Here is a 23,558-nt window from a genome sequence, read left to right on the forward strand (position 1 = left end):
CATCTTGCATCAGGTAACAAACTCAAACTTTAATAAGCCCATAGCCCATTACAAGAAAAATATCAGAGGAGAGGAATAAAAAAATAAAAGTGTTTTCTATATAATGACAATCTCAAAGCACAGTTGCTCGAGACCACGCCGAATTTTGCTCTACATTGATTACTCTATAAATACGCCGTGCACGAATCTCTACAAAAGGGTCCCACAACAACAACGAACAAGTGATTGCGAGGTCGCGATAGGTTAAAAAGCAGCAGAGGTAAAAGCATACATCCCGCAGTCTAAATCAGCTCCCCATATTAATGCATGTGCAAACTCCGCTTGAAAGTTTCGTTCTCCTGCCCAATATCGCCCCCATAATCTCCATATCTATCTCGATGACGCGTGGATCAGTTCTTGCTTGCCTTGAACTTTCTCCTTGCTGGCCACTACCTGACACTAGCCCTTCTCCTCTTCGAGTTCTTCTTCATCTTCTCCACCAGCTTCACTTGTTGCAGCAGAGGATAAGCGTCTCCTTCTTGTTTTGCGACGGACCGGAATCTTTATCCCTTGATGTGAAAAGTGCCTTGATAGATCCGATGTCTCTGGATATCCAGTAGCAAAAGCAACGGTGGTTGACCTAGTGTGGGCAATGTGGACAATGATACGCAAAAGTCTCACAGTCTAACCTTGTAATCCAGGGAAAAACCTTGCGTTGTATGAGATGAAGGCATCCGAGAAGACCGTCGCCATGACTGTGGCTACACCTCGACTCTTGATGCTAGATTGCAATTTGAAATAAAAGAATAAATATGGGGGCTGCGTGGATAGTACCAAGCGCGGGAAGAATAAATAGCACGCGCTTCCCCTGGACAGGGCTGTTATGGGAGACAATTCGGATATGGCGGCTGCTAGCTTCCCCAATTGCACTGTGTCCGCCATTCTATAAAGCAATAGCGTCCTCTGTATTACCGACGCTTTAGGCCAAGCAACGCGCATCCGAGTCCGCCAAGAGGCCGTAGAGCCCACTTTATTGCTTGCTAACTAAGAACTCACCTCGCCAAGTTACTCAATATAATCTTCAACTTGAAGGTCCCTTCAACTCTGATGCAGAGCTCTGGGAATACGAAATACGCTCCCTTCGTACCGCTGAGATCCGTTAGAAAATGACACTGACTCACAAGGGAGCCAAAAAGCGTTCCAACGTAAGGTTTGGAATCAGCAGGTGATTGGCCGTAGGGGACAGGTAGGTCTTCTCCGCCGATTGAGACAAACTGTGAAGACGGGATGGGTAGATGTTGTGAATGGGGATGGATGACAATGTTGCGGTCTTGGATTCCGGTTTCGTCCCACAAGGTTGCGTGGGCCACAAACATGGTGACATCTTTAAGTACTTCCAATCTGCAAGTGGATAGAACAACAGACAAAATACATTTAGCCTAGGTTTGAAGGTTGGTTGATGATTTCATTTGGCTTCACCTCGAATCCAATTCATTGTCATCCCTAAGATATGCTAGCTGGACTATGCAGCACGGGTCAATGGGTCGCCTATTTATTTTCTCTCCGAAACCACAGGATCTCCCCCGCTGTGGCTGCTGTATGATTATTAGTTGATATCTAGAAACAAAAGCACAGTTGGGAATGAAGAATGATCAATGTCAGATAAGTAGCCTCGGTGAAGAATCAGACGAGTACAACCTTGACGATGTATCCACCTCTTCGCCGCGCTCTACGCTGTGCAGCTCCAAAGATGTAGGCACGGCCGATGAGAATTCATTGACCTCCTTTGACGAGGATCCCTGATCTGACATGACGGCATCTGTTCTTTGGCGTCAAACCAAGGGCGAGAAAGTTTACACGGGCAGTGTAGGAAGCAGAAGTCGGTATCTGGCAATCTCGTCTATAAACAAGACGGAAAGTATTCACAAAAGGAATTGGAAATTAAGTTCCTTAAAAGCTGAATTTACATCAAATGTCACTTAACGTAGATGCGGACTTTACCTGTGACTACAGGAATAATTTCTAATAAGCAAGGTTGAGTGCTGAGTTGGAATTGGAACTTCACTGATGTAGCCTGAGCAGTAAAAGTTGGAAAGCTTCGGAGGTGTCAGTTTATAAAACCTGCTGTATACTGGAGAGCTTACCTCGGCTTCGAGAGACGCGTAGAATGATTGATAGCAAACGGCGGTTGATGGATCGTAAGGGTCTTGTACTTTGTGTTGATTGGATGGTTTAACTTGAATAACAGCGTGGAACTACGGACGAAGCAGACTGTCAGTGCGGGATACAGTTCGGAAGCTCCGAGAAGAGTAAACAAGTAAAAACTCAATCGAAACCAGAACAATACCCTTTGTTTAATCGAGTTTGTTTAAGGGCGATCCAAAAGTGAATGAAGAAAAATGGAGAGATACTTGTTTGCTTTACGGGTTTGATGATTAGCCTATTCCATCTGCGCTTGCAAAGGATGAGTGAAATTAGAGCTGGAAAGACATGTCTGTTCTTTTGAATGAGTCCATCCGTTTTGATGTGAAGGGTTTCCAGCGGATGGCCTGTGACAACGGGGCAAGGACCTACCGGGAACAGTAGCTGGTAGCCTTTGCAAACTCGATAAGAAAGACAATGTAAAGTCTGGTCAAAACACAACCCGACGACGACGGCGGGAAAGTGAGGCCTCTGAACGGGGAGGAAACTAAAGAAGCCGGGAGTTTTGGACAAGAGGATTTTTGGATTTGTGGGCGTTTGGGATCCATGGATACTGGATCCGTATAACTGGAACACTTGGTAAATGTGGTCCTTGAGACAGGGAACTGGACCGACTGCACTCTCGGGAGTACCTTGTCTACCGCGGTTGCAACCCTTGCTGGGAGACCGTCTATTTTTACCCGGTTTTTGTTTCTGGTAGGGGATGTTGGAAACTACGCCAAAGCCTCCACCCGAGCCACACAGATAATGGCCATTCTTACTCCTTGCAAACAAAAGCTAACGTGATTTGCTCACCAGATCCAGGGACAATGCAAACCATTCGTAAAAAAGTTACAAATTGTCGAAACGCCCTTGTTCGCTTTGTTGCCTTGTTTTATATTTGACAATGGTTTTGTAGAAGCTGTGTGTGCTTTGGCTGTGCACTTTGCTCGACGGTTTCAGAACCGCTGAGCAAAAAAAAGAAAAACAAAACCAAAACGATCGAAGGGCGATGGTAGGCTCAGCGGCCCACCCGTCCAGCTTCCTCTGTGGTACGCGAAAAAGGGAGTTTTCCTCCAAAGAACGAGCTCGACTGCCAATCAACCCGTAACCCACGCGTCCACACGCTTGGATTTCGAGGCGTTCGAGATTAGCAAATCACATGATTGAGTCATCCTGTACGACGTATCATAAAGACGATCTGAATAGTCACGTGCGTGATTCATTTTAGGGAGGTTCGGAGCGCCAATCGAGATTGCACGTTGCCATGTGTCAAAGGGGAACAATGCAAGGAAAGCCCATTACCAGGATATTGTTCATCTGATGCGAAACCTATTTTCCCATTGGTTCGCTACTGCTGGGCCATTGGGGTCTTTTGTTTGAAGTTCGCCCTTCAATTTCCACGCTATAATCTCTGGGAGATGCAAAAGACACTTTTACAAACGCTAATATTGGATAAATATCAAGTTTTTTTGCCAGTGTCTTGTCCCTGAATCATCCAAGTGATCCGACGGGCAACACTTTTTTGCCCGACTGACTGCGCTTTCTACTTTATTGACTTGGTTCATGGATGGCAGTCGCTGGGAGCTTTGTTTCAGCCTATGACAGCCTGTGGCAGGAAGGGAAGGGAGGAGAGAGGCGAGACGCCCAGATGAAAAGAGATACAAGATCTTGGACAAGGGTGATTCATTTTCGAAAAGGATTTTTGCCACGCCACATCCTACTTTTCGCCTGCATCATGTTTAGGTTTTACAATTGCCGTTACGGCGCGATGTATTGCGTGTCTGTTGAGGCAGTGTATCGGTAATATTTCATTCAAAAAAAATAAAAGAATTCCGGGATTCCGGGACGAATTCCCTTGTCCTTTTGCAGGCGGGGGGAATGCAGGTGGATCAAAACCTGCAGTGCTGTTTCTAGAACGTTGAATGACTTGTCTTGACGCATTGTGTAACTTTGGAGATCAGTGATAGCGTGGAAGATTGTCGCTAGAGTATAACACCCTGCTATTTTCAAAGTGTATCAACCTGCAAAAGATATGCTGCTCGTTTTTTAGATGCAGTTGGACGTTGGCGAGCGAGACCCGTGATTGCACGTGATGTATTGGCTGTGTCATTTCAACTGTCACGTGCAAAAGTGTCAGCGATCTGTCTACCAGGACAACCAAAAATGAAATGACTCCAAAAGATAAAGAGTATTTGTTGATATCTACTATCTCAAAGGTACGTGGATACAGATGATTACTTGCATTTATAGAACTACCACTCCTACACCGTTGACACCCAATATGTTGGTTATAGTGCATCAACTCAATTTAAATGCACGCAGTCACTGCCCACATCACGTTAATAATCTCGGTTGGAGTGTTCCAAAAAAGGTTAACCCATTGGTTAAGTGTAGGTCCGAGTGCCCCCCGACGCAACTTGACAAAAGACCTGACAAATAGCAGAAGAAGCAGTGTGTTTTTATTTATTGCCTACGGAAGCACTTTTCCATACACTGAATTATCTGTACATCCCAGTAAAAAGTCTTTATTATCGCATCATTTAGAAAGTATTTTCAAACCACAATAACGCCAGAAGTTGTGATAAAGTCGATAGTTAAAATACTTTTGATGGCAAATGATTACCGCCAGACTTTGCATCTCCTATCGACCGATGGTTCTTTGCCCTTCTAAATTCGGAAGCTCATGTCCCTCCGCACAAACAACTGATCCGCTTTGAATGTGTCATGCAGGAAGCATCCACCGACGGTAATGTCACTGGCGGCTCGTTCATAGATGACATATCACAAGATGAAGATATCAACAGATAATAAGCACGACCTTATTATACTAAACATAAGTTACTCCAAAAGCCTGGTCAGCCATTCATATACACCTAAACCGCATTCACCCAATGCGATAAATCTCTGGTCATCCAGACCCGAATCGTGTCTATCGACACGTTCCCCTGTCCAAGTTGCTCATGCAAAGAGGTAATCAAAAAATGACTTGCACGGGCGCAACTTGTCAAAGGCAGACGACCCAGGAGGATGAATGTAAGTAAAGCGCTTGCCATCCACGGTATCCTCACCTGGAGATTCACAGTCAGTATGCAAATCAGAGTATTATTGGGACGTTAAACTTACTGTGAGAAGGAAGTAAATAATAACGGCACATGGCGTGAACAAGTAAGCGGAGAAAACTATCCCTAATCTCTAGGCAGATGGGCCCGGGATCTGGCGAGCTTGCATTTTTTACAGCAAACTCCGTTTCCACTACTTCTGCGGCATCAAGTCGAACCCATCCATCTTCGTCCTGGTCATCCTTCTCAGCGACAAAAGCATGCTTGAGGACAACCTGTTCAAACTTTTTGATGGATTCCTGAGCACATCCGGTACGACGAATGTGCTGCCTCAACCGACGATCATTTTTCGTGAGATTCGATTCACCCGCTACAATCTTTCTTGGGGCCATTCGGTTCCCACGAGTCGAAGCGTAATGAATGATGTGAATCCGATGGGGTTGGTCCGTCGATGCGTTTATCATAGCGTGATAAAGTTCATTTTTGGAAATTTCAGAAAAAGCACAGGGAGGTCGGGGTATGTGGTATCCAGGGTTCATGTCTTGCGGACTGTGGAAATCAGGATCGTGCTTTGACGTGGCAACAATAGGATGATCTGTGAAATGATCTGCAGAGGAAAGGGTGTCGTCAGTTACGGTTTGGAGTCAGGTTGCAATATTATCTCTCTGATCCACTGATGTATAGCATCCAGACTTACTGTTGTCGTGACGACGCCTCCGTCGAGATCCAACCTTCCCAATGCGTAACCGCTTAGCAAGAGAATCCCTGCACGCAACCCATCGCTTCTTTTTGGGTGAGGGTGTGTGCAATGCAACCGGCAAAGAGTCGTTGCACGGCGCAGCAGCTTCCAGGTGAACCACTGGCAACCGGGGAGGCGTTTCGACCACCACACCTGTCAAGGTCGAAACCGCAGGAGCTCCCAGAGTCGTTCCACCAACAGTGGACCTACGGCAAAGGCGACCCATTTTTAGAGGGATTTATTACGCCCTACCGCGCGACCAGCTACTGCCGCAGTTCTCAGCTGCAGGTTTGCGCCTCTTCCACCAAAGTCCTCTCACATACCTCCGCTCACGGCCTGGCCGGGGCGTAGCCGTATCAACAGCCATAGTATTTCTTTTGTAATCAAACGTAGCGAATATAGATAAGGGGAACTTTCCAGTGGCCGTAGGTAAAGACAACTTCGTCCTTTGAGTCTGGCTAGGCAGTTGACAACGTAGATGCGGCCGCTAAGAAGTCGTAGAAGCCCGCAGTAAAGAGCTTCAAGTCAAACCCACTGGGGGAAAAGAAAAACGAACGCTGCGGGGAAGTTTTATAAAGTCAATGTACGTAGCTTTTCCACGAGGGGCGAGCGCTGCAGCGGATTGGGAGGAGATTTGGGATCGGAGGGCCAAGCCACACCCTAGAAGTGCATCATCATTCGCGTACGCGTGACTTGTTCACTTTCCGCTTGGCAAACAAGTCTCATGAACGGCCCCAACAACCGAAATCACAATGAACGCAGTCAGATGTCATGCCGTCAATGACCAAAGAAGGCGCTTCACATTCCGTTAATTGCATGCCTAGAATCCAATTGAATTAGATGAAGCAGAAGAACAGATTTCGGATATCATCCATTAATGATTGAATCAAGCAATAGAGAGTATTTTGAACAGGTGCCTGTCCGCCTGCTGCCAAAACCAACGTCAACTACATGGCTGAGCACGGCGACGGCATGTCGGCTGAATGCGTGAATGTTGGATTAGGGTTATAATAGACAAAATCTCTTTGAGCTCTCTATGGGTGTTTGGCCGAGTTGGTCTAAGGCGCTACGTTCAGGTCGTAGTCTCTCCGGAGGCGTGAGTTCGAATCTCACAGCACCCATACCGCAGATACCGTGTTGCTTTTTGTCGTTTAGGCCACTGAATCCTCCTCCAGCACAGACTCGGCACCTAATATTTACGGCATGCACAGAAGAGGTTCATAAGAGCATCCTTCCTGAACAAAGTTGCTCAGCAAGTTGTCGGCGTCCCTTCTGCGCGCGTGGCACTCATGCAAAGCATTTCGACCACTGTGCCCATTCGCCGCACGATAACATCTTCTGGTCCATGGCGAAGAAACTTGCAAGCAAGGGCACTAAAGACAGTAGTGAATGCAAGGCCACCCATTCGCGAGTACTTTTACTACATTGATGTCCATGGGCAGGTTGGTTGATGCATGTCTGTCTGCATACCTTGGTAATGTAATCACCATGGGCATAGTGAAGCTTCTGGTAATAACGCCGTTCGTTTTACCTTTGTGCAGCTGTTTTTGCATGATACTGTTCCTCGAAACTTTACAACATGTATGTTTACAAGCTACATAACATGTGTTGCGGTGTTTACTGTTACTTTTTTTCGAAAGGTGTTCTAAATATCAAACTTGCTACAGGCTTCAAGGATAAACGGTTTCTCGATTTCTTCTTTTCACGACTCCGTTTGAATGACTTGCAGCAAGCTCACGCCCGAGATGGCTATCGATATGTGAGCCCGTGCGGACGGGAGATGAATTATGTCCAGGCGGAGGATGGTGAGTACGTTCCGCATCTAGGTTTTTTGTTGAGCATGCGGACAGTGGGACGATTGTCTTATGCATTGCTGGAGTAGCTCCGATTGTGTTTCAAGATTTAACGCCAGATGGTCAGTTTGTGCTGTTTTTTGTCAACGATAAAATATGGAGCCTAATGTGTGGCAATGTAGGCTCTCAGCTCACGTACGCAGGTTCACATGTCCACCCCTTCTCGCCCTCCTCCCTCTACATGTCCGCCACATCTGGTCGTCTTTATCATCCCCTCCCTTCTGCCCTGAATCTATCGCCAACGTGGATGCTGGACGACAGGCGAACGTCGATACCACCACTAGGTCTCCTTCGGTCTTCTCTAGTGCTAGCAAAACTATTTGATAAACTTAATGTGGAGAATGGGAGTGTGCAGTGGAATGGACGGGAATTCCCCCTTCATGTAATTGATTAGATGAGTCTTGGGAGGATGTTTGTCATTGTCATAGTACTTGTGGATCTCTCGTGCTGTACATCAGGTCGCTGGATGACTTAGAGCGATGATATGAATATGTTATTATCCGTTTCTTTGTCTTCTGCTTTACCAGCACCAAAAACTGATATTTTGAGATTGACTTTAGTATTTTTGACTTAAGGTTTTTGCACAGAATTTCGAATGTTCTATTTCGTAAGCGCGGAATAATTAGAGTTTATGACGCTTGCGATTGTGAATTGCCTCTTCCAACCAGCCCATCTTGCTTGTTTGGTGTGAAGGGGCCATGCCTTCAATGAAACGACAACATGATTCAGAAAGCGGTGCTCAGGAACCCAACAGAAAGCGGATCGCTCGGACGAAAAGTGATCTGTCAAGCGACCATTTCGAGGTGTTCCAGGACGACGACGAGTCTACATTCAACGACGCCGAGGGAGACGAGGGAGAAGACAAGGATATTGGGAGCGCCAAGCAAGACTCGCTAGTTGAGGAGGAGGATTCATCGGCAAGTCGCTTGAAGACTTTTGGCGCAAAACTCCGCGAGTCTTTTGCATATCAAGGTACGATCAATTCGTGAGATACGAATAGCGGGCCGGTAGTTTGAGTAAGCTGCTACATGCTAGGTTCAGCTCCTTCATTTACTCGTAGCACGAGAAGGACACGATCAAGTGAAGCGGCATCCTCTGCTCGAGCTGCACCGCCCACCGTTCCGGCTTCGCGCACAAGAAAAGGAAAGGAAAAAGCAACTGAATCCGCACATACTCCATCTATTCAATCCAAATCTACCTTTTCTCAACCGATTGAACATTCTGTTCGATCCATCAACGACGTAACGACCCCCACCATTTTCAACCCGTTCCGACCATATCGGCACACCCTTCATCCATCAGCCTACCTCCTCAGCCCATTGGGAACAATCACCCCTCTGCACACGTCTCACATTCTCGCATCCTGGTCGCTTCCAACCTATGCCGCGCGTATACGTCAACTGCGTGTCTCGCGTACCGCAGCCTACTTTGATCGCCGGGTGACATGTATCGAGTGGCATCCAGACACGAGATTTCCCGCGGTGTTGGCAATGGGGTCTAAAGGAGGTGATCTGGTCTGGTGGGATTACGAGAAGAATGCAAGACATGCAGGATATGTTGAGGAGGATGGAGATGATGGCACGAATGATGGGGAAAGTGTTCCGTACTTGTATGGGAGGGGGCCGGGTGGCTCTATTACAGCGGTACGTATTGACCACGTTAATTGTCTGAGTGTTGCTACTTTGCTTAAAACGAGCGGCTGCACAATTTAGATGCGATTCCACCCAACAGAAGCTAACATGGTATATGCCCAAACATCATCTTCAAACGATATGTCATCCGCTGATCATCCATACATTTTTGTTTTCACTATTTCGCAAAGATCTACACCACATCCATCGACGGCACTGTCCGCAAACAAGATTTCGAAGGTCGACACGGTCGAGTATTCCTTGACACCCTCCACCGAGAAAAATGGTATACAGCTCTCGACATTTCTCCCCGTCTGCAGATGTTGATGGTGGGCAGTAATACCGGGTATGCGACGCTGGCAGATATGGATGGATGTGAAATTTGGAGTGGACGGCTGCATAAAGCCAAGTGCCATGATGTCGAATTTCATCCTGTGGAAGAAAATGTTGTTTGTACGGCTGGAAATGATAGAGTAGGTTAGCTTATTTTTTGTCTACATGGGTGAGCATGGTATACTGATGCATTAACTTGTAGGTAGTTAAACTCTGGGATCTTCGTATGATGAAAAAGGACTGGAAGGAAGGCGACATTGGTGTACCGTTAAACACATTAGAACATGAAGGCGTCGTTACGGCAGGTAAGATAGTCACCGTTCTTTAATCCGTATCACTCAACTGGAAGGTGAGTCTGACCCAATGTTTTTACAGCCACATTTTCAACATTTGCGCCGTATACTCTCTTAACAACCTCTCAGGATAGTGTAAGCGCTCCATTTCGTTCCCTATTTTGCAATCCCCGCTGACTATGTCTGCAATTAGCAATGTCGTCTGTATGATACTCCACTCACACATTCCACCCCATCCTACATCATGTCACATCCGCACCGACCGTTCCAGCATTTAACCGCCATCCGCGCAACATGGTCCCCCGTGCACCCTGACTTGTTTGTGATTGGGCGATACCCGGACACCACCACGGATCGACGGACGGTGGATGTGTTTCGATTTTGTCCGGGCTTGACGGGTGTGGAGTGTGTTGCGCGGATTGCAGATCCTCGAGTGGGTGGGATCCAATGTGTGAGTGGTTGGCAGGATGTGAGGTCTACTCTTAGTAGATGATATTGACTGTTTTGCATTTGTGACAGCTCGCAAAGTTCAACAGAATGGGAGACGTGCTTGCCACATGTTCAGGTATGTTGAAAACTGGCAAAAGCATGGTGTGGACTCGCCGTCGTCTAATATTATCTGTCGCATCAGGGTTCACGACGTATGTCTGGACGGTCCCTTCCGACACCGACGAGGATCACAATGGTAACGGGCCAAAAGACCGACCAGGAGGAGGTGGACCCAGTGGGGGACACAAGCCGAACATGTACGGACGGGGAGATGGAAAGGGCAAGAAACGTAATGAAGCCAACAACGAGAAAGGTGTAAAAGGAAAACGAGGAATAAGAGGTGAATAGGAAGATCCTCCGACTTGAGCAATAAGGATATTCGAATGCACAATCCTATGTTACATTGCTCTCTAAATGAAGCTAAACATGATGCTCAAATAATGAGCGCTATATAAATCCCCTTGTCCTTCACACACCATACACATCCACCAAAGCAATCTTCTCGCCAAGTGCATTGCACTCTTTAAACTCCCTAGCAAACTCAATAGATACGCCATCACAACCTACAATCCGTAACACCCTCAGCCTCGGCAACGCACGCGCGAGCACCTCCACATGGACATGCGTCAAGTCCAACCCCGAGACATCCAAGCTCTCTAGACGCGATAAACGGGCGAGCTCGGGAGTAAGGAGGGTATCGGCATGAATGCCCACGCAATGTTTCACAGAGAGATGTACTAGCTGGTTTGCACAATGGGCGTTGACTATTGCGTTGAATGTTGTGGAGGTGATATTCGTGCTTTTAAAATGTAGGTCAGTTAAGAGTGGGCTGTGGTGGAGGAGGGTGATGATGGGCGCATCGGTAAGCAGCATGCATCCGTCCACTTTGAAAGACAAAAGGTACGGAAGATCGCGCACAAGAGGTTCCAGATCCGCATCCGTAACGTTCGAGCAGAAACTTAGGTTGAGTGATTGGAGGGTTGAACGGCATGTTTTGAGACTGGCGAGTGTTGACGGTGGGAACTTGGTTTGAGCAAGGTTAACCGACACCAGTTTGGTACACCACTCTCCCAATCTCGCCAGACAAGGCAAACTCTCCTGTTTCGTTAAACACAGTTCACGTAACCTTCCACACCGCAATACCTTCTCCAACCCATCATTACACATTGGTATCCTCGCGACAGAAAGAGTGGTAAGCGCCATTTCATCCAAAACAATCTTCCCGCATACCCAATCAACACCACTATCCACACAAAACACCTCCAATGTCCTCCGACTCCCCCGCACCGCATCTCCAACCGCTCTACAATTCTCAAAGATAACCCCGAGAATCAGCGTACGAAGTCGTGTACACTCTCCAATGTGCTTGATGGCGGTGTCGGATAACCCCGACCATCCAGAGACGTTCAGATGCACCAGATACGGACTAGAGGAGATGAGATGAATGAACGCAGTGTCGTTGACTAGATAGCAATCGGATAGATCCAGCCAGACGAGGTGAGTAATTGAGCCATCAAAGGATAAGCAGCGTGTAAAGTCATTGACAAAGGTATTGTCGATCCGGCTCTTGAATCCTTTTAGGGGGCCTAGGCGGAGGGTCTTGACGTGATGCCCTGGGTAACAGGAGAGGATATCTTCACCGACGACGCCCTGTTTGGAGCACATGGGTTTGCAATGTTAATGATAGGAATGTTTGCACATTTGGACCATGCATGTTTGGAACGTGCCTTTTTCGATTCTGCATCTCTTGAGCGTGCGTCGATTCGCCATTGACGGGATCGACGGAGGGTGGACAGAAGACGGTCAAGACGCCAAGGGTCGGGGTCTTTGAAGAGGAGGGTGGTCGTCACTTGGTACCAATCCCGCGTCGCCACTCGACAGTTGAGGAGGTCACCTAGTTCGAGTTGCGCAAAAATGTTGAATTGGAGTTCGTGTGGGAGGCTGCGCATCCCACGCAGGTCTCCTTCCTTTCAGAGTGGACAACTTGCGCAGAGCGCCATGGACGCAAAAAAAGGGCACGCAAAGGAGGACACCTAATTGCGTAACAGCCAAAAAAAAACCAAGCTGCCCGCGATGCAGTAGCACCACCTGGTTTCGATCCAGGGGCCTCAGGGTTATGAGCCCTGCGCGCTTCCTCTGCGCTATGGTGCTGTCTTGAAATATTGGGAGGAAATTAACTCGTGAACACTAAAAGCACAATCCAACGTATAAGCGCAACAGTGTTGTTCAAGCGAAAATACGTGGCTCCCCCTCATCCATCTTAGCTAATGCAGACTTTCTTTCACCTCACCCTACATTAGCACGCACTGAACCCCTCTGCCCAACGACAATATCCGCACACTGGTCTTTTATTCAAGACGAATATAACGTCTTTCTAACATGCCATATCCTGCCAACGCTGCCTTCCAACTTGGATGCTTCTAGCACGCCACCTATAATATCTGTCATTTCCCCAATTAAACAAACCACACTAAACTCTTTCTCTACAAACAGCGATCAACAAATAAACAATTCACGCTTACCTAAACTGACTCACGTTGACGCGTCCATTCCTCCGGGTGCATCGATCATGATTCACTCTCTGCCTTTGCAATGGCTGATTCCTATGCAGGGTATCGACCTGCTATGAACCGGGGAATTCCGATATGGGTTATATAAAGAAGAGGTGAGTATAGCAATCGTTCATTCGTACCAGAGCATAACCAAAGCACGAGCACGGCAAAGCAAACACAAAACACAAAGCAAAACCAAAGTCAACTCAAGGCAAACTCGACCACAACACAATGTCGTTTAAATCACTTCCATCGGAATGCTACCCCCTCTTTGGGATGCTCGCAACAGGGCTCGGATGTACGTATTCAACATCATTTTCTCCTTTTCCAGTAGCCTAACTCGTTATTCTATGCAGTCGGCGTATACGTTGCCTCCAAACATCTTCTCAAAGACCAGGAGCTGAGACTACGGCCACGACCGGTCGGAAGTCTCAAGAGTTCGTGGGAGGAGCGTGTGACTGAGTTTGAGGGATTGGGTGAGCGGCAGGAAGGGGAACGGGTGTGGGCACGCAAGTAGGATATCACTAGATTTGGGTTTTTGGGTTGTTAGTGGTGTATGGACAGTTTATTTACCATTTAATTCTATGGGTGTAATTTGCAATATATTTTCGTAAGAGTGTATTATTCGACTTGCTGTATTCTTTTGCGCGCCCTTATGGTTGTTGGGGAAGAGCACATGGACTTTTCAGGATATCGCAAGGGATAGAGACTTTCAAGTTCCGAAATAAGCGCTGAACGCAATCGCTTCCTGATCCTTCTTTCTGTTCACCTTCCCTGGAACGGAGAGCAAGCGCGAGCTCAAAACAGATACACATCTATATCACATTAAGCCCATTTATTGCGTTTATATAAATATATACAATCGCTATGTCTTTGCTAGCAACCTAGCACTCTTGCGTACACATAACGGAGGCGGAGAATCGACATCTGGTTTCCCTGCTACAATCGATGTCAACGTGTTTCGGGGTTTGACGGTCTTGAGCGTACAAGTAATGGGTAGTTGCTGCGTGACAGCCGGTTTTTTCTTTGCAGGGGGCTTTTTTGCCGCTGGTTTCTTCCGTGGTTGTCGGGGTGGTTTTGTTTTGGGAGGCACCGTTAGGAGGATGGGTGGCATACATGTTTCTTCATCTGCAACCGATTCTTCTCGGATAAGGGGTGGAACGGACGAATCTTCTTCTTCAACCTCTACGACCATCTTTTGCTTCTTGCTTGGACTCCCCGGTGCAGATTTGGCGCCTCGTTTGCTGGGGCTTTGAGGTGGGGAGGTAGACTCTCTGCCTGTGGGAGTGGTGGAACGGTCTCGGTTGGCGGACGCGTCGCATCGGCCGCGAGGAGGGTCGAGTGTGACGGATTTGTTGTCGGTACACCCTTGGGGTTTTTTGACTTGCATAAATGACAGAATGTCTGGGCAGGCGGCCTTGGTTTTGCCGGAGGATGATGATTCTTTGCCTTTTGCGGTCTTGGGCGTTGCTCTGGTCTTTGTTGGTTTGCTGGGTTTGCGTGAGGATTTCCCTAGTGTGGCTTTAGAGGACGCTGACTGCGATGGTTTACTCATGAGGGCCCCGGCAGACAGGTCGGTGGTGCCAACTTCTACGAGGCGATCTACACCTACACCCACCCGCAGTGAGAAAAAGAATGAAAACGACAAAACTGAAAAGGAGCCTACCTGATTCATTGTTGGCCATTATTGGTAGCTGAAGGTCCCGGGTAGGATCCCTCTCTACAAAACTCGCCAGTTCTTTCTGCTCTCGCGCTCTCGCCAACTTTTGCGCTCTCAGCTGGGCGATCACATCCAACCTTTTCATTTCCTGCTCCAACTCAGCGACAACGTCATCCGTTTTGCCTAAAATATGGTAATCAAAGACGTCGTCCCATTCCTTATGTCCAATTTCCGTGTTGTTGATGAATACTACTTGGCCGTTTCGCAGCTCATGCACAGATTTAGCGAGATCTTTGACGAGGCGCTTGATGCCTACTACTTTAAGTGATGTTCCCATGACGATGAGCATATCAGGGCGTTTCTTGACGTCGTAAGCAGTCATGTCGGCGATTTGATCGCCTTAAAAGGAACGGAAGCAAGTCAGTGCCGTGCGTATAAATTCAAATGATCATATAAGCTCACCTCGCGAGTGATGCTCATTATACAAAACAATGTTGGGTCTCAAAGTCCCAATAGGTAAAGGCCGCTTGCCAGCTGCAATCCTCACTCCCTCCATCTCAACACAGGTCGGACAAGACGGAGGCCCGCCTTCTTTGAAATCATCTCGAAAGGTATCGCTAAAGTCAAACATGGCCTGACAGATTGTACACACAACATGGTCTAAATCCCCATGCAGTTGCACAATCCTCGCGCTCTGCTTATTGCTCAAATCGCACGACATTTGCAATCTTAGCTCCAAACAATCAATGTTTTGCGTATAACAGCGAAGGAGCTGTCCTCGTTCGTCAAGATCCTTGACAAAGTGGTGTGTAGGAGTCGTGTTGGCTTGGTTAATGACTTGCTTGAGTTCCGCCATAAATGTGTAAAAGAGGGATGTGGACACTGGGTCTTTGAAAAGCGTGGCGTCAAACAGATCTTTGCCTTTGACAATAGCGTTGGGATATTTCTCTTTTACAAGATTGTAGAGACCGTCGGCGGACCGAAAGTCCTGTGTACGGGAATATGAAAAGAAGCCAATTGTTAGCATGGCGTGCCAAATGTCTCCTTCCATGACCGTGGTCCCCATTCCAGAATGCCAATGCCCATCCTAGACCCATTCCACACCACATCTGCCCCCATCTCGTATTGAAAACGACCCAATCTTCCCACAACTCATGTTTTTCTTCTCATGCAATCATGACAATCTCAAAACCCAGGAAAAGCACTCACTCACCGGTATGCCCCCAGAAACCGAAATCCCAGCACCCGTAACAACAACACACCGCTTACTACGCCATAAGGCTGTAGCAACCTTTGAGAAATGCTCTCGCCCCTCCTCTTCGATCTGGAATCGAATCGTCATTGTGGAGTTGGGTATATTTTTATCCCCAGAATGGGAAAAGATGCCGAAACGGAAGAAACAAGCTGAACGGCCACCGTACTTCTTAACAGTAGAGTAGATGCGAGGGACGGAGAATACAAGTGAGGACAAGGGACCTATGATTTGCCCCTTTCACAGGCAACGGCGTTCAAAGCGCAGAACCAACAAGTGTCCGGAGAAGGTGGGTAGGGATAGCGTGACGTTGGCAAACGACGAGAAACGTTTGTATAATGCAAAATCTAGTTATTGACCAGGTAGAGACTGTTCATATGTTGGATAGCGGTAGGTAGGATGTGCACATGTGCTGATGATGGGTGTCCAAAATGTAAAGTACAAAATGGACAAAAAGGTCCGAAATGGATTGGGCGTGTCGGGGCGGAGAGTCCTCGCAACACGGGGGGGGGCGTACCGCGCGATTTCCCTTCATGTTTCTGTTTTCAGTTTTTGTGGGCGACGCAACACACGTGTGGTGACTTTTTCCTTTACGTTTGTTCTTTATCTGTTATTAGCATTGGTCGTCCTTTGAGCAATTTGTTGCTGATGCTGCTGCTGAACGAGGAGAGGATTGATGACCATTACGATCTGCTCATCCTTACGAGTTGGTTTGCCGGCGGGCCCTTCCTTGCATGATCCGCATCGACGGTTTTGGTTCACAGTTCTAAACGAAATAGATCTACGGGGTCCCTGCAATGGATTGCCTGCTCTTCAATCCCACCATTGGCCAAGATGCTGGACATCAAAGTAGAGATCCAAACCCATGCAGTCATCCGTGAAATAATTTGAATATAGTACATCGCAGACATGATAAAAAAGACAAGAAGTTCTATCTTATTGGTGCGAAACTCGAGTACACATATCTTATATCCTAATGTGATGAACACAGTGCTCATGCTGTTGCATCAGAGTAGGACCTAGGACTGCATAAAGAGTCGCCATATGGACCAATCGTCCTCGTTCCATGTCAGTGCATCTGGTATACTCCTTTTACCACTTGACCATACCAAACTTGCGTATGTCTGCGTTCCGACTCGTGCCGTATCATGTCGTATCCTACAACCCGTGAACGAAAAATAAGATGAGCAAATCCGATCAAAAGCATTATTAAACTATGTCAAAATCCCTCCAAACACTCATCAGCCCCCTCAAAAGAATCAGTCACGGGCAAAATTGTAACCACGAGATAGGTCTTCAAGACTAATCGTTGTTTCGTGAAAGCATCATCTCTCTTTTGCTGAGTGAGGGCTTGCTTTCCGGGTGTTTGTGGGGATGTACAAAGTACTTACCATTAAGAACATATTTGCCTAGGAGCTGAGTATCTCCGCAATTTTCTAGCCTTCAAACGATGCCGTTTGAAGGAGAAAAACGACAGCAAGGTCGACGCCACACTGCGCCATGTCAAGCCTCTCGTTTACCTAATGTCATTTTCGACCTGTTACTATTTTTCATATTCCAACTCTATAAATAGATAATACCTAATGTCGACTTGGAGCATATATTCCAGGTTGGATTGAGATGATTTCCAACAGCAGCAAGAGTGTTGATGAGGCGAGCGACTTGGATAGGGTCCTTGTTAAAATCAGTCGGTCATGTTCCACGTGTCGGGCAACACCCGAGGATCCCGACGGGTGGAAATGCATCTCATCGCCATAGCCTGGTAGGCTCCCAGGTTATTCCAATCAGTATCTGCTCTTCTGCACTCCTCACTACCCAATACATGTCGCACATTCCACCTGTCGAAGCGCTGATTTATCCACTGTGCGGATACACGGTGACGTACGTATGCTATGTCGTAGCGTCTCGCCCCCGCGTCATTACAAGCATCTTTGGTGGTACATTGATTGTGTGCGGGATGGTGGCGTGTGGAATGGGTATAATTGGGTGGATTGCGGGGAGGGTAGAGGATGGAGGAGTGTTGCTGAGGGGCCCAACGCGGGTATGGAGAGAGGGTTGGTGGATGGTTGATGAAAAGCGGGGAATAAGGGATGGCAAGCAAGTCAGGGTTGTGGGGAGGGTCCCTGCATGGGGAATATGGAAGCAGCCTCAGATTACGACCTATTAATGTGTGGGGCGTACGAGTTCCTTTTACATGTGTACAAGTATGATGACTTTACTGGACCAAATGCAGAAACGTTGGAGTCGATCTTTTGCCATATTTCCCTTGGCGTCTACACACTAAATCAATGAAATGCAGTCTTTCCTAAGGTCCAGCAATCGCTGAGCAATGGCACTGGTTGCGCACATGATCGCAATCCCGGACTTGCCAATGTGATGACGGCGCACATGAACCCATCGATGTAATGCTTTGAATGATGGTTGTGTGATCCTTGGATTCCCTTTATTCTCGGCACCTTCACTGGATCACTTGTTCTCTCGCATTAGTGCAGTTGAATTCTGGTGCTGGGTACTGCAACATTGTGATTCAACGCCTCGGTTTACAGGGACGAACCTGGTGACCTCATCCGGCATACAAGTATATCTCTCTGACGTCGTCTCACGTACATGTCGATGTGCAGTTCGCTGGAAGCCCTGCTTGGCACTCTTCATGCAGGTTAGAAACATGAATTCAAGCATCCAACGTAGGCATGCCAGAGCATTGTAATGGGCAGAAATATCTAAATCCATAATGCCCAAACACAATGCACACTGACTTGACACCTTCTCCAAACTTTAAGCCTAATCACGTGCATATATAATTCACATGACAGTTGCTGACACAATCGCGCGTTTGTGACGTCACCAAACGTCGCGTGATAGGATTGCATATGAATGGAATGCGTTTGAGTGCATTCCATTAATACACATTGAGGGTGGAACGTGATTGGAGTGCACTGTAGTGTGAATAATGATTAGAATGCAGTAGAAGGCCACAGAAATGACTTGGACTTGCTTTAGAGTTTCGTTCGCCCGTTTGTGTCCTTTTTGTTTCCCCTTTGCCTACTGGCAGCAAAACCAAAACGCTTTTTAGAGTAGGAAATTGCAAGCAAACGCTGGCGTATGTTTCTTAATTATTTCTGTGGTATGTTATTGTGTATGTTGAATTTTGTGATGGGAGTAAGCGACGAGGGAAAGCGAACGGAAAGAGTGACATGTGTGTTCTGTTCTTTGCAGGTTTACAAGTTAAATTGCAAAAGTCGCGCTCTCAGCAGCCTTTTTTCAAAAACAAATCGCCAGTATCAACATGGCCAACCTGCTCAACATTAACACGCACCATCACCGGCGAGAGAGTAGCTCTCCAAAGTGGGTGGATACCTCGGCGCCCGTTCTCTCACCTCGCCGTAAGCTCTCGGTCATGGACGTGGCCACATCTCCCCTCGCTGTCAACTTTCACACCTGGAGGATTAATGCTCTCACCAACAATGCTCTGAGGCATGTCCAGTTTTTGGAACGGGCCCAACAGGCATTTGATCACGTTGATGACAAAGTCGCAAAGAAAGCCCTCAGAGTCCTCAAGGACTTGGGCATCTCAGTTGACACAAAAAGTCACCCAGAGTGGTCTCCCCTTTATGCGGGATTCATTGAACTCCTCAAGGCCCAATGTTCCATCGTATCTGATACCGACTGGTTGGTGGCCATCAGGACGTTCTTGACTGATTATGCCGACTTGTTTGAAGACTTTAAAGATGCTTTTGGAATACGTGAAGAAGAGATTGCTACAGAATCTGTCGCAGGCGATACGTCCTTTGCTGCCGCTGCGGCCGAGGGCGGCAAACTCTCGAGGAGGTCTAGCAGCAAAGTCACCTTTTCGCCACCTCCCGAAGTGGCAGAAGGCGGACATCCGTACTTTCCTCCAACGCCCGCACCTCTTCACCTTGACATCTCTCCGTTCGATACGAAATTGCAAATCAAGTCCCCGTCGCCCATGAGCTCTACCCCTGCCAGCCCCATGCAAGCCGACCCTGACCCGGAGCCCACCGAAGTTTGTCTTAATGGCCATTACATTGCATATGATCTTCACGTTGCCATGATGGACCGCCCGAATGAAATGCGGGACCTTTTCGCCCGCAATCCAGACATTTTCGAAAACATTCGCAAAAGCTGCTGTCCAAGTGAAACAGACTGGGAGAACCTCCAAGAACTATTTTACATTCCCCGTGATCATATGGACGATTTAACCTGGATGCGGTCCATTGGGGCTAAGATGCAGGACGGACCGAGCCTTTTGGCGATTCTGAAAGAGTTGGTTGGGTATGATATGTATGAAGAGGTGTTAGAGGGTTCTGACGATGAAGGAAGTGATCGCAGTTTCGAGGACGAATACGAGGCGATACACAAGGAGGATAATGCTGTGGAGGAACCAAAAAAGGTTGAGTGGCTGGATTCGATTGTCAAGATGAGAGAGTTTCCGGAAATGATGGCTAGGCTGGAAAGTGACTGTATGTAATGTATTTTGTTTACGTTTCGCAAGCACCTCCGAACTAACGTTTTACGTAGATCCCCAATTTTTTGCCAACGTCAAAAAGGCCCTCACGCCGCACCATCATCACCCCCATACGCACGATCACCCTACGCACGATCACGAGCACACCCCGACATCTCCGACGCCCTCCGAGTATGAGCGCTTCCTCACACTCTTTTTCAGCGCCCCGGCGGACGTGACGGACCAAGAGTGGGCCGCAGGGGTGCAAAAGTATATGAGGTCGAGTCAACTGTTGGAGCAATTACGAGAGATTGCTGTTTATGAATTGGACATTGATGAGGCCAAGCTGTCGAGTTCGGCATTACCTCTCGGCGAAGTACAAGAAGAGGACGCAATTCCGTCCGACCAAGACACCTCTGGCCTAGTCGTGGTCAAAGTCCGCTCTGACCCTGCGAACCTCCGCAACCTGGAAACCGAGCACCCCCTTTTCTTTAACCTTCTTCAAAAACACCTCACATCGCATGATGACTACAACCGGTTCATTCGCGCACTGTACGCCCCACGCTCCGCCATCCCCGACGACAAATGGGAAGCACTCATTACGCACCGGTTTCTGTCGTCTTCTAAACGGTTACGCCAAATGTTTCGCGAGGTCGTTGAGGCGGTTGTGCTCTCCACATCTGAAATTATGGATTCCGATGATGAAGAGTGGACGGGGCGGTTTCGTGTTCCCATCCGAGGCGCTGAGGACGGTCCTTTGAAACTGCTTCGGTTGGAAGTCGTCCACCCTGAACTGTTTGGAAGGATCAAGAAGAGGGTTGGAGATGCCTATGGGAGGTTTCGTTCTCTGTTGGCTTTACCCCGCGATGATGTTCCAGATGATGTCTGGGCAGAACGGGTGGAAGGGTTCTTGGACGCAGATGTGAAATTGCTTCAAGAATTTGCGAGCGTCGCTGGGATTCAACAGATTCCCAAATCCGAATCTGAATCCGAACCACAACCTGACACTTCCGTCCAAGCCCCTCCTCAGCCACCCTCTCCAACTCCCTCAACAAGTACATCCACCCAATACGCCATCAGAGATCAACTCCCCTCTCTCCTCGCCAGTCTCCATACGTACCTTTCCCTTAAACAAACTATTCAGGACGAAAGATTGTTTGGGAAACTCGTTCATGCGTCTATTGAGCAGCGCGAGAGCGTAAAGTTGGCGGCTCGAGAAGGTGAAGCGGATCAGAATGAGGGGGAGATGAAAAAAGTTTTGGCTGATGTCGTCAATGAGGTTGTGGGGTTGGAGAGTGATGTTGGCAAAAAGTTTGTGGGATGGATAGGTGCAGTTGATGAGTCGATGTGGTGAATGTTATAATGTGGTTCTTTTTGTGTATTTTATTTTGTTTTTGAAACCACAGCTTTGTTTATTGAATTGTTGCGAATTTTTGGGGCTAGGATACCACCTGTCTATCCTTCTTTTCTTGGACTTTATCGAGAACGTGGCCAATTGCGTCCTAATGCTGCTACCCTACATAGACTTAGATCTTGGACCTGACGTCGACAAGATCCCACCAAGGGTAAAAGTCTGGCAGATCCTTTGTGACTGTCCCTGCAAACTTTGGCTGCCTCTTTTCCAAAAAGCTCTTGACACCCTCTTTCCCATCTGCGCCATTCCCAGTCGCGTACATGGCCTTTGAATCCAACAGATGCTGTTCCTCTGGGGACGCCTTTGGTCTCCAAACCAGAGCTTTGGCAAACGCTGCACTGACTGCGCTCGTCTTTCCTGCAATTTCCTTTGCGAGCTCCAGAGCAGCGGGCAAAACTTGGTCCGGTGTGTCGATGAGCGATGAAAAGAGGAGACTAAGAAGGGGAGAGTGGGCGGGGTACACCTTGCCGGTTAGGAATAGGGTCATGGTACGTGAGTGGCCTATAAGGCGGGGGAGAAGGTAGGTGGATGTGGCTTCCGGGACGATACCCCGGCGGACAAAGACAAAACTAGAATATGCAGTTTGAGCGTACGGTATAGACCTTGGGACATTGTACAATTCTCTTACCCAATCTTTGCATCCTTGTACGCAATTCGGATGTCCATTCCCAAAGTCTATCCAACATGCAAATGATTTGTGTAAGCCACATACTCGTTTCTCCTAAACAACAGACAAGAAAAACGTACAATGGTGATCCCAACGCCTACCGCCGGCCCATTGATAGCCGCAATCACCACCTTGCGGCATCGCTGAATGACCAGCGAGGCTTGACCTCCTCCATCACGATGGTCTATTGTCAAAAAAAAAAAAAAACCATTGGTTACGAGTGAACGAGTGTACGAGTGCTGCGTATGAAGGCTCACCGTTGATGGTAATGGGTTGGTATCGTCCGTCTGTAGAGAAATCGCCTTTTCTCAAATCAGCCTAAAAAACAAACTGGTTTACACACGACATCAACATTGTCAAGCCTTTCTTTTAGAACGTACACCAGCACAAAACGCTCCACCCGTTCCCGTCACAATGACAACCCGAACTCGGTCATCCAGATCAAATTGCTCAAAGGCGTGAATGACTTCCTTGTTCATTTCTTCCGTCCATGCATTTTGACTGGATATTTATTTAGATATTTCTTTTTGTTAAACCTGGGGAAATTTTGAAAGTACATACTACTTGGGCCGGTTGAATGTCAATATGGCGACAGGCCCGTCAAGCGCGACGAGAATGTCCTTGTAATTGTCATAGGTAAATGGCATTGCTGTTTATCGTTGGCAGTGGTTAAAACAAAATAATACGACGACGACGACGACGACGACGACGACGACGATGGGGGCCGAGTGGTCTTTTAAATGTTGCAACAAGGGCGGATGAATTTGGCAGCCGAGTCATGAACTGTGCGAGCGTGACACGTCCTTTTGTTTCTTTGGGTTTTGGGTATTTTGAGTTATTGGATGAAACCACAAGCATCAATAAACGATATATTGCATAAAACCTATGGATGTATTCTCAATCCTGAACGATAAACTACAACCGCGGTTGAAAGGCCATGATGCATTTCACACTTTTTTAGCACACTTACAGCGTGAAATACAATAGA

General features: G+C 47.6%; 10 protein-coding genes and 2 non-coding genes across 12 annotated transcripts; 6 read left to right on the forward strand and 6 right to left on the reverse strand.

Moving 5' to 3' along the window:
- Positions 1-65: 65 nt before the first annotated feature.
- On the reverse strand, positions 66-2,697 carry SPPG_00460 (uncharacterized protein). The gene is made up of 10 exons (XM_016748785.1): positions 2,554-2,697; positions 2,327-2,428; positions 2,124-2,234; positions 1,981-2,075; positions 1,678-1,879; positions 1,459-1,596; positions 1,036-1,380; positions 669-760; positions 433-584; positions 66-369 (listed from the first exon to the last, which is right to left on the reverse strand). The coding sequence occupies exons 5-9, from the start codon at positions 1,788-1,790 to the stop codon at positions 439-441; spliced, it is 834 nt and encodes a 277-aa protein (XP_016612794.1). The 5' UTR covers positions 1,791-1,879; positions 1,981-2,075; positions 2,124-2,234; positions 2,327-2,428; positions 2,554-2,697; the 3' UTR covers positions 66-369; positions 433-438.
- A 1,921-nt stretch (positions 2,698-4,618) lies between these two features.
- On the reverse strand, positions 4,619-6,635 carry SPPG_00461 (uncharacterized protein). The gene is made up of 3 exons (XM_016748786.1): positions 5,920-6,635; positions 5,287-5,829; positions 4,619-5,231 (listed from the first exon to the last, which is right to left on the reverse strand). Exons 1-3 carry the CDS (start codon positions 6,185-6,187, stop codon positions 5,122-5,124), a joined length of 921 nt encoding a protein of 306 aa, XP_016612795.1. The 5' UTR covers positions 6,188-6,635; the 3' UTR covers positions 4,619-5,121.
- A 364-nt stretch (positions 6,636-6,999) lies between these two features.
- SPPG_10016 lies at positions 7,000-7,082 on the forward strand. Its single transcript has one exon. It is a non-coding gene; the product is annotated as a tRNA-Leu (tRNA).
- A 168-nt stretch (positions 7,083-7,250) lies between these two features.
- Positions 7,251-8,208, forward strand: SPPG_00462 (uncharacterized protein; the record flags this gene model as incomplete). The annotated part of the gene is made up of 5 exons (XM_016748787.1): positions 7,251-7,403; positions 7,503-7,542; positions 7,629-7,766; positions 7,844-7,876; positions 7,937-8,208. The coding sequence occupies 5 exons, from the start codon at positions 7,251-7,253 to the stop codon at positions 8,206-8,208; spliced, it is 636 nt and encodes a 211-aa protein (XP_016612796.1).
- Positions 8,209-8,512: 304 nt separating this feature from the next.
- On the forward strand, positions 8,513-10,908 carry SPPG_00463 (uncharacterized protein; the record flags this gene model as incomplete). The annotated part of the gene is made up of 9 exons (XM_016748788.1): positions 8,513-8,786; positions 8,850-9,457; positions 9,527-9,556; positions 9,637-9,918; positions 9,981-10,083; positions 10,154-10,206; positions 10,265-10,522; positions 10,591-10,636; positions 10,703-10,908. The coding sequence occupies 9 exons, from the start codon at positions 8,513-8,515 to the stop codon at positions 10,906-10,908; spliced, it is 1,860 nt and encodes a 619-aa protein (XP_016612797.1).
- SPPG_00464 (uncharacterized protein) lies at positions 10,887-12,619 on the reverse strand. The gene is made up of 2 exons (XM_016748789.1): positions 12,288-12,619; positions 10,887-12,210 (listed from the first exon to the last, which is right to left on the reverse strand). Exons 1-2 carry the CDS (start codon positions 12,507-12,509, stop codon positions 11,029-11,031), a joined length of 1,404 nt encoding a protein of 467 aa, XP_016612798.1. The 5' UTR covers positions 12,510-12,619; the 3' UTR covers positions 10,887-11,028.
- A 20-nt stretch (positions 12,620-12,639) lies between these two features.
- Positions 12,640-12,711, reverse strand: SPPG_10017. The gene has a single exon. It is a non-coding gene; the product is annotated as a tRNA-Met (tRNA).
- Positions 12,712-13,143: 432 nt separating this feature from the next.
- On the forward strand, positions 13,144-13,733 carry SPPG_08851 (uncharacterized protein). Its single transcript, XM_016756991.1, has 2 exons — positions 13,144-13,410; positions 13,469-13,733. Exons 1-2 carry the CDS (start codon positions 13,344-13,346, stop codon positions 13,627-13,629), a joined length of 228 nt encoding a protein of 75 aa, XP_016612799.1. The 5' UTR covers positions 13,144-13,343; the 3' UTR covers positions 13,630-13,733.
- A 197-nt stretch (positions 13,734-13,930) lies between these two features.
- Positions 13,931-16,523, reverse strand: SPPG_00465 (uncharacterized protein). The gene is made up of 4 exons (XM_016748790.1): positions 15,986-16,523; positions 15,235-15,760; positions 14,779-15,171; positions 13,931-14,720 (listed from the first exon to the last, which is right to left on the reverse strand). Exons 1-4 carry the CDS (start codon positions 16,112-16,114, stop codon positions 13,978-13,980), a joined length of 1,791 nt encoding a protein of 596 aa, XP_016612800.1. The 5' UTR covers positions 16,115-16,523; the 3' UTR covers positions 13,931-13,977.
- Positions 16,524-17,597: 1,074 nt separating this feature from the next.
- SPPG_08852 (uncharacterized protein) lies at positions 17,598-18,248 on the forward strand. The gene has a single exon (XM_016756992.1). The coding sequence runs from the start codon at positions 17,673-17,675 to the stop codon at positions 18,189-18,191; it is 519 nt and encodes a 172-aa protein (XP_016612801.1). The 5' UTR covers positions 17,598-17,672; the 3' UTR covers positions 18,192-18,248.
- Positions 18,249-19,036: 788 nt separating this feature from the next.
- On the forward strand, positions 19,037-21,953 carry SPPG_00466 (uncharacterized protein). Its single transcript, XM_016748791.1, has 3 exons — positions 19,037-19,148; positions 19,241-20,505; positions 20,564-21,953. Exons 2-3 carry the CDS (start codon positions 19,311-19,313, stop codon positions 21,841-21,843), a joined length of 2,475 nt encoding a protein of 824 aa, XP_016612802.1. The 5' UTR covers positions 19,037-19,148; positions 19,241-19,310; the 3' UTR covers positions 21,844-21,953.
- On the reverse strand, positions 21,841-23,281 carry SPPG_00467 (uncharacterized protein). Its single transcript, XM_016748792.1, has 6 exons — positions 23,132-23,281; positions 22,951-23,071; positions 22,828-22,888; positions 22,651-22,754; positions 22,532-22,578; positions 21,841-22,472 (listed from the first exon to the last, which is right to left on the reverse strand). Exons 1-6 carry the CDS (start codon positions 23,215-23,217, stop codon positions 22,016-22,018), a joined length of 876 nt encoding a protein of 291 aa, XP_016612803.1. The 5' UTR covers positions 23,218-23,281; the 3' UTR covers positions 21,841-22,015.
- Between the last annotated feature and the right edge of the window lie 277 nt (positions 23,282-23,558).

The sequence above is a fragment of the Spizellomyces punctatus genome, assembly GCF_000182565.1.
Source record: "Spizellomyces punctatus DAOM BR117 chromosome Unknown supercont1.1, whole genome shotgun sequence".
In the NCBI taxonomy this organism is placed as follows: domain Eukaryota; kingdom Fungi; phylum Chytridiomycota; class Chytridiomycetes; order Spizellomycetales; family Spizellomycetaceae; genus Spizellomyces; species Spizellomyces punctatus.

Excerpts from the sequence above, each read along its gene's own strand:
- SPPG_00466 (XM_016748791.1), top strand. The coding sequence starts at position 19,311 with ATGGCCAACCTGCTCAACATTAACACGCACCATCACCGGCGAGAGAGT. Across the intron at positions 20,506-20,563 it reads GGCTAGGCTGGAAAGTGACT|ATCCCCAATTTTTTGCCAAC; the intron begins GTATGTAATGTA and ends CGTTTTACGTAG.
- SPPG_00467 (XM_016748792.1), bottom strand. The coding sequence starts at position 23,217 with ATGCCATTTACCTATGACAATTACAAGGACATTCTCGTCGCGCTTGAC. Across the intron at positions 23,072-23,131 it reads ACATTCAACCGGCCCAAGTA|TCAAAATGCATGGACGGAAG; the intron begins GTATGTACTTTC and ends ATAAATATCCAG. Across the intron at positions 22,473-22,531 it reads TACAAGGATGCAAAGATTGG|TTTTGTCTTTGTCCGCCGGG; the intron begins GTAAGAGAATTG and ends TGCATATTCTAG.
- SPPG_08851 (XM_016756991.1), top strand. The coding sequence starts at position 13,344 with ATGTCGTTTAAATCACTTCCATCGGAATGCTACCCCCTCTTTGGGATG. Across the intron at positions 13,411-13,468 it reads GCTCGCAACAGGGCTCGGAT|TCGGCGTATACGTTGCCTCC; the intron begins GTACGTATTCAA and ends TATTCTATGCAG.
- SPPG_00464 (XM_016748789.1), bottom strand. The coding sequence starts at position 12,509 with ATGCGCAGCCTCCCACACGAACTCCAATTCAACATTTTTGCGCAACTC. Across the intron at positions 12,211-12,287 it reads GAGATGCAGAATCGAAAAAG|GGCGTCGTCGGTGAAGATAT; the intron begins GCACGTTCCAAA and ends TGCTCCAAACAG.
- SPPG_00460 (XM_016748785.1), bottom strand. The coding sequence starts at position 1,790 with ATGTCAGATCAGGGATCCTCGTCAAAGGAGGTCAATGAATTCTCATCG. Across the intron at positions 1,597-1,677 it reads GAGGTGGATACATCGTCAAG|ATATCAACTAATAATCATAC; the intron begins GTTGTACTCGTC and ends TTTTGTTTCTAG. Across the intron at positions 1,381-1,458 it reads GACAATGAATTGGATTCGAG|ATTGGAAGTACTTAAAGATG; the intron begins GTGAAGCCAAAT and ends ATCCACTTGCAG.
- SPPG_00465 (XM_016748790.1), bottom strand. The coding sequence starts at position 16,114 with ATGACGATTCGATTCCAGATCGAAGAGGAGGGGCGAGAGCATTTCTCA. Across the intron at positions 15,761-15,985 it reads CGGTTTCTGGGGGCATACCG|GACTTTCGGTCCGCCGACGG; the intron begins GTGAGTGAGTGC and ends TCCCGTACACAG. Across the intron at positions 15,172-15,234 it reads TAATGAGCATCACTCGCGAG|GCGATCAAATCGCCGACATG; the intron begins GTGAGCTTATAT and ends GTTCCTTTTAAG.
- SPPG_08852 (XM_016756992.1), top strand. The coding sequence starts at position 17,673 with ATGAGGCGAGCGACTTGGATAGGGTCCTTGTTAAAATCAGTCGGTCAT.
- SPPG_00461 (XM_016748786.1), bottom strand. The coding sequence starts at position 6,187 with ATGGGTCGCCTTTGCCGTAGGTCCACTGTTGGTGGAACGACTCTGGGA. Across the intron at positions 5,830-5,919 it reads GAGGCGTCGTCACGACAACA|ATCATTTCACAGATCATCCT; the intron begins GTAAGTCTGGAT and ends TTTCCTCTGCAG. Across the intron at positions 5,232-5,286 it reads TTATTTACTTCCTTCTCACA|GTGAGGATACCGTGGATGGC; the intron begins GTAAGTTTAACG and ends GTGAATCTCCAG.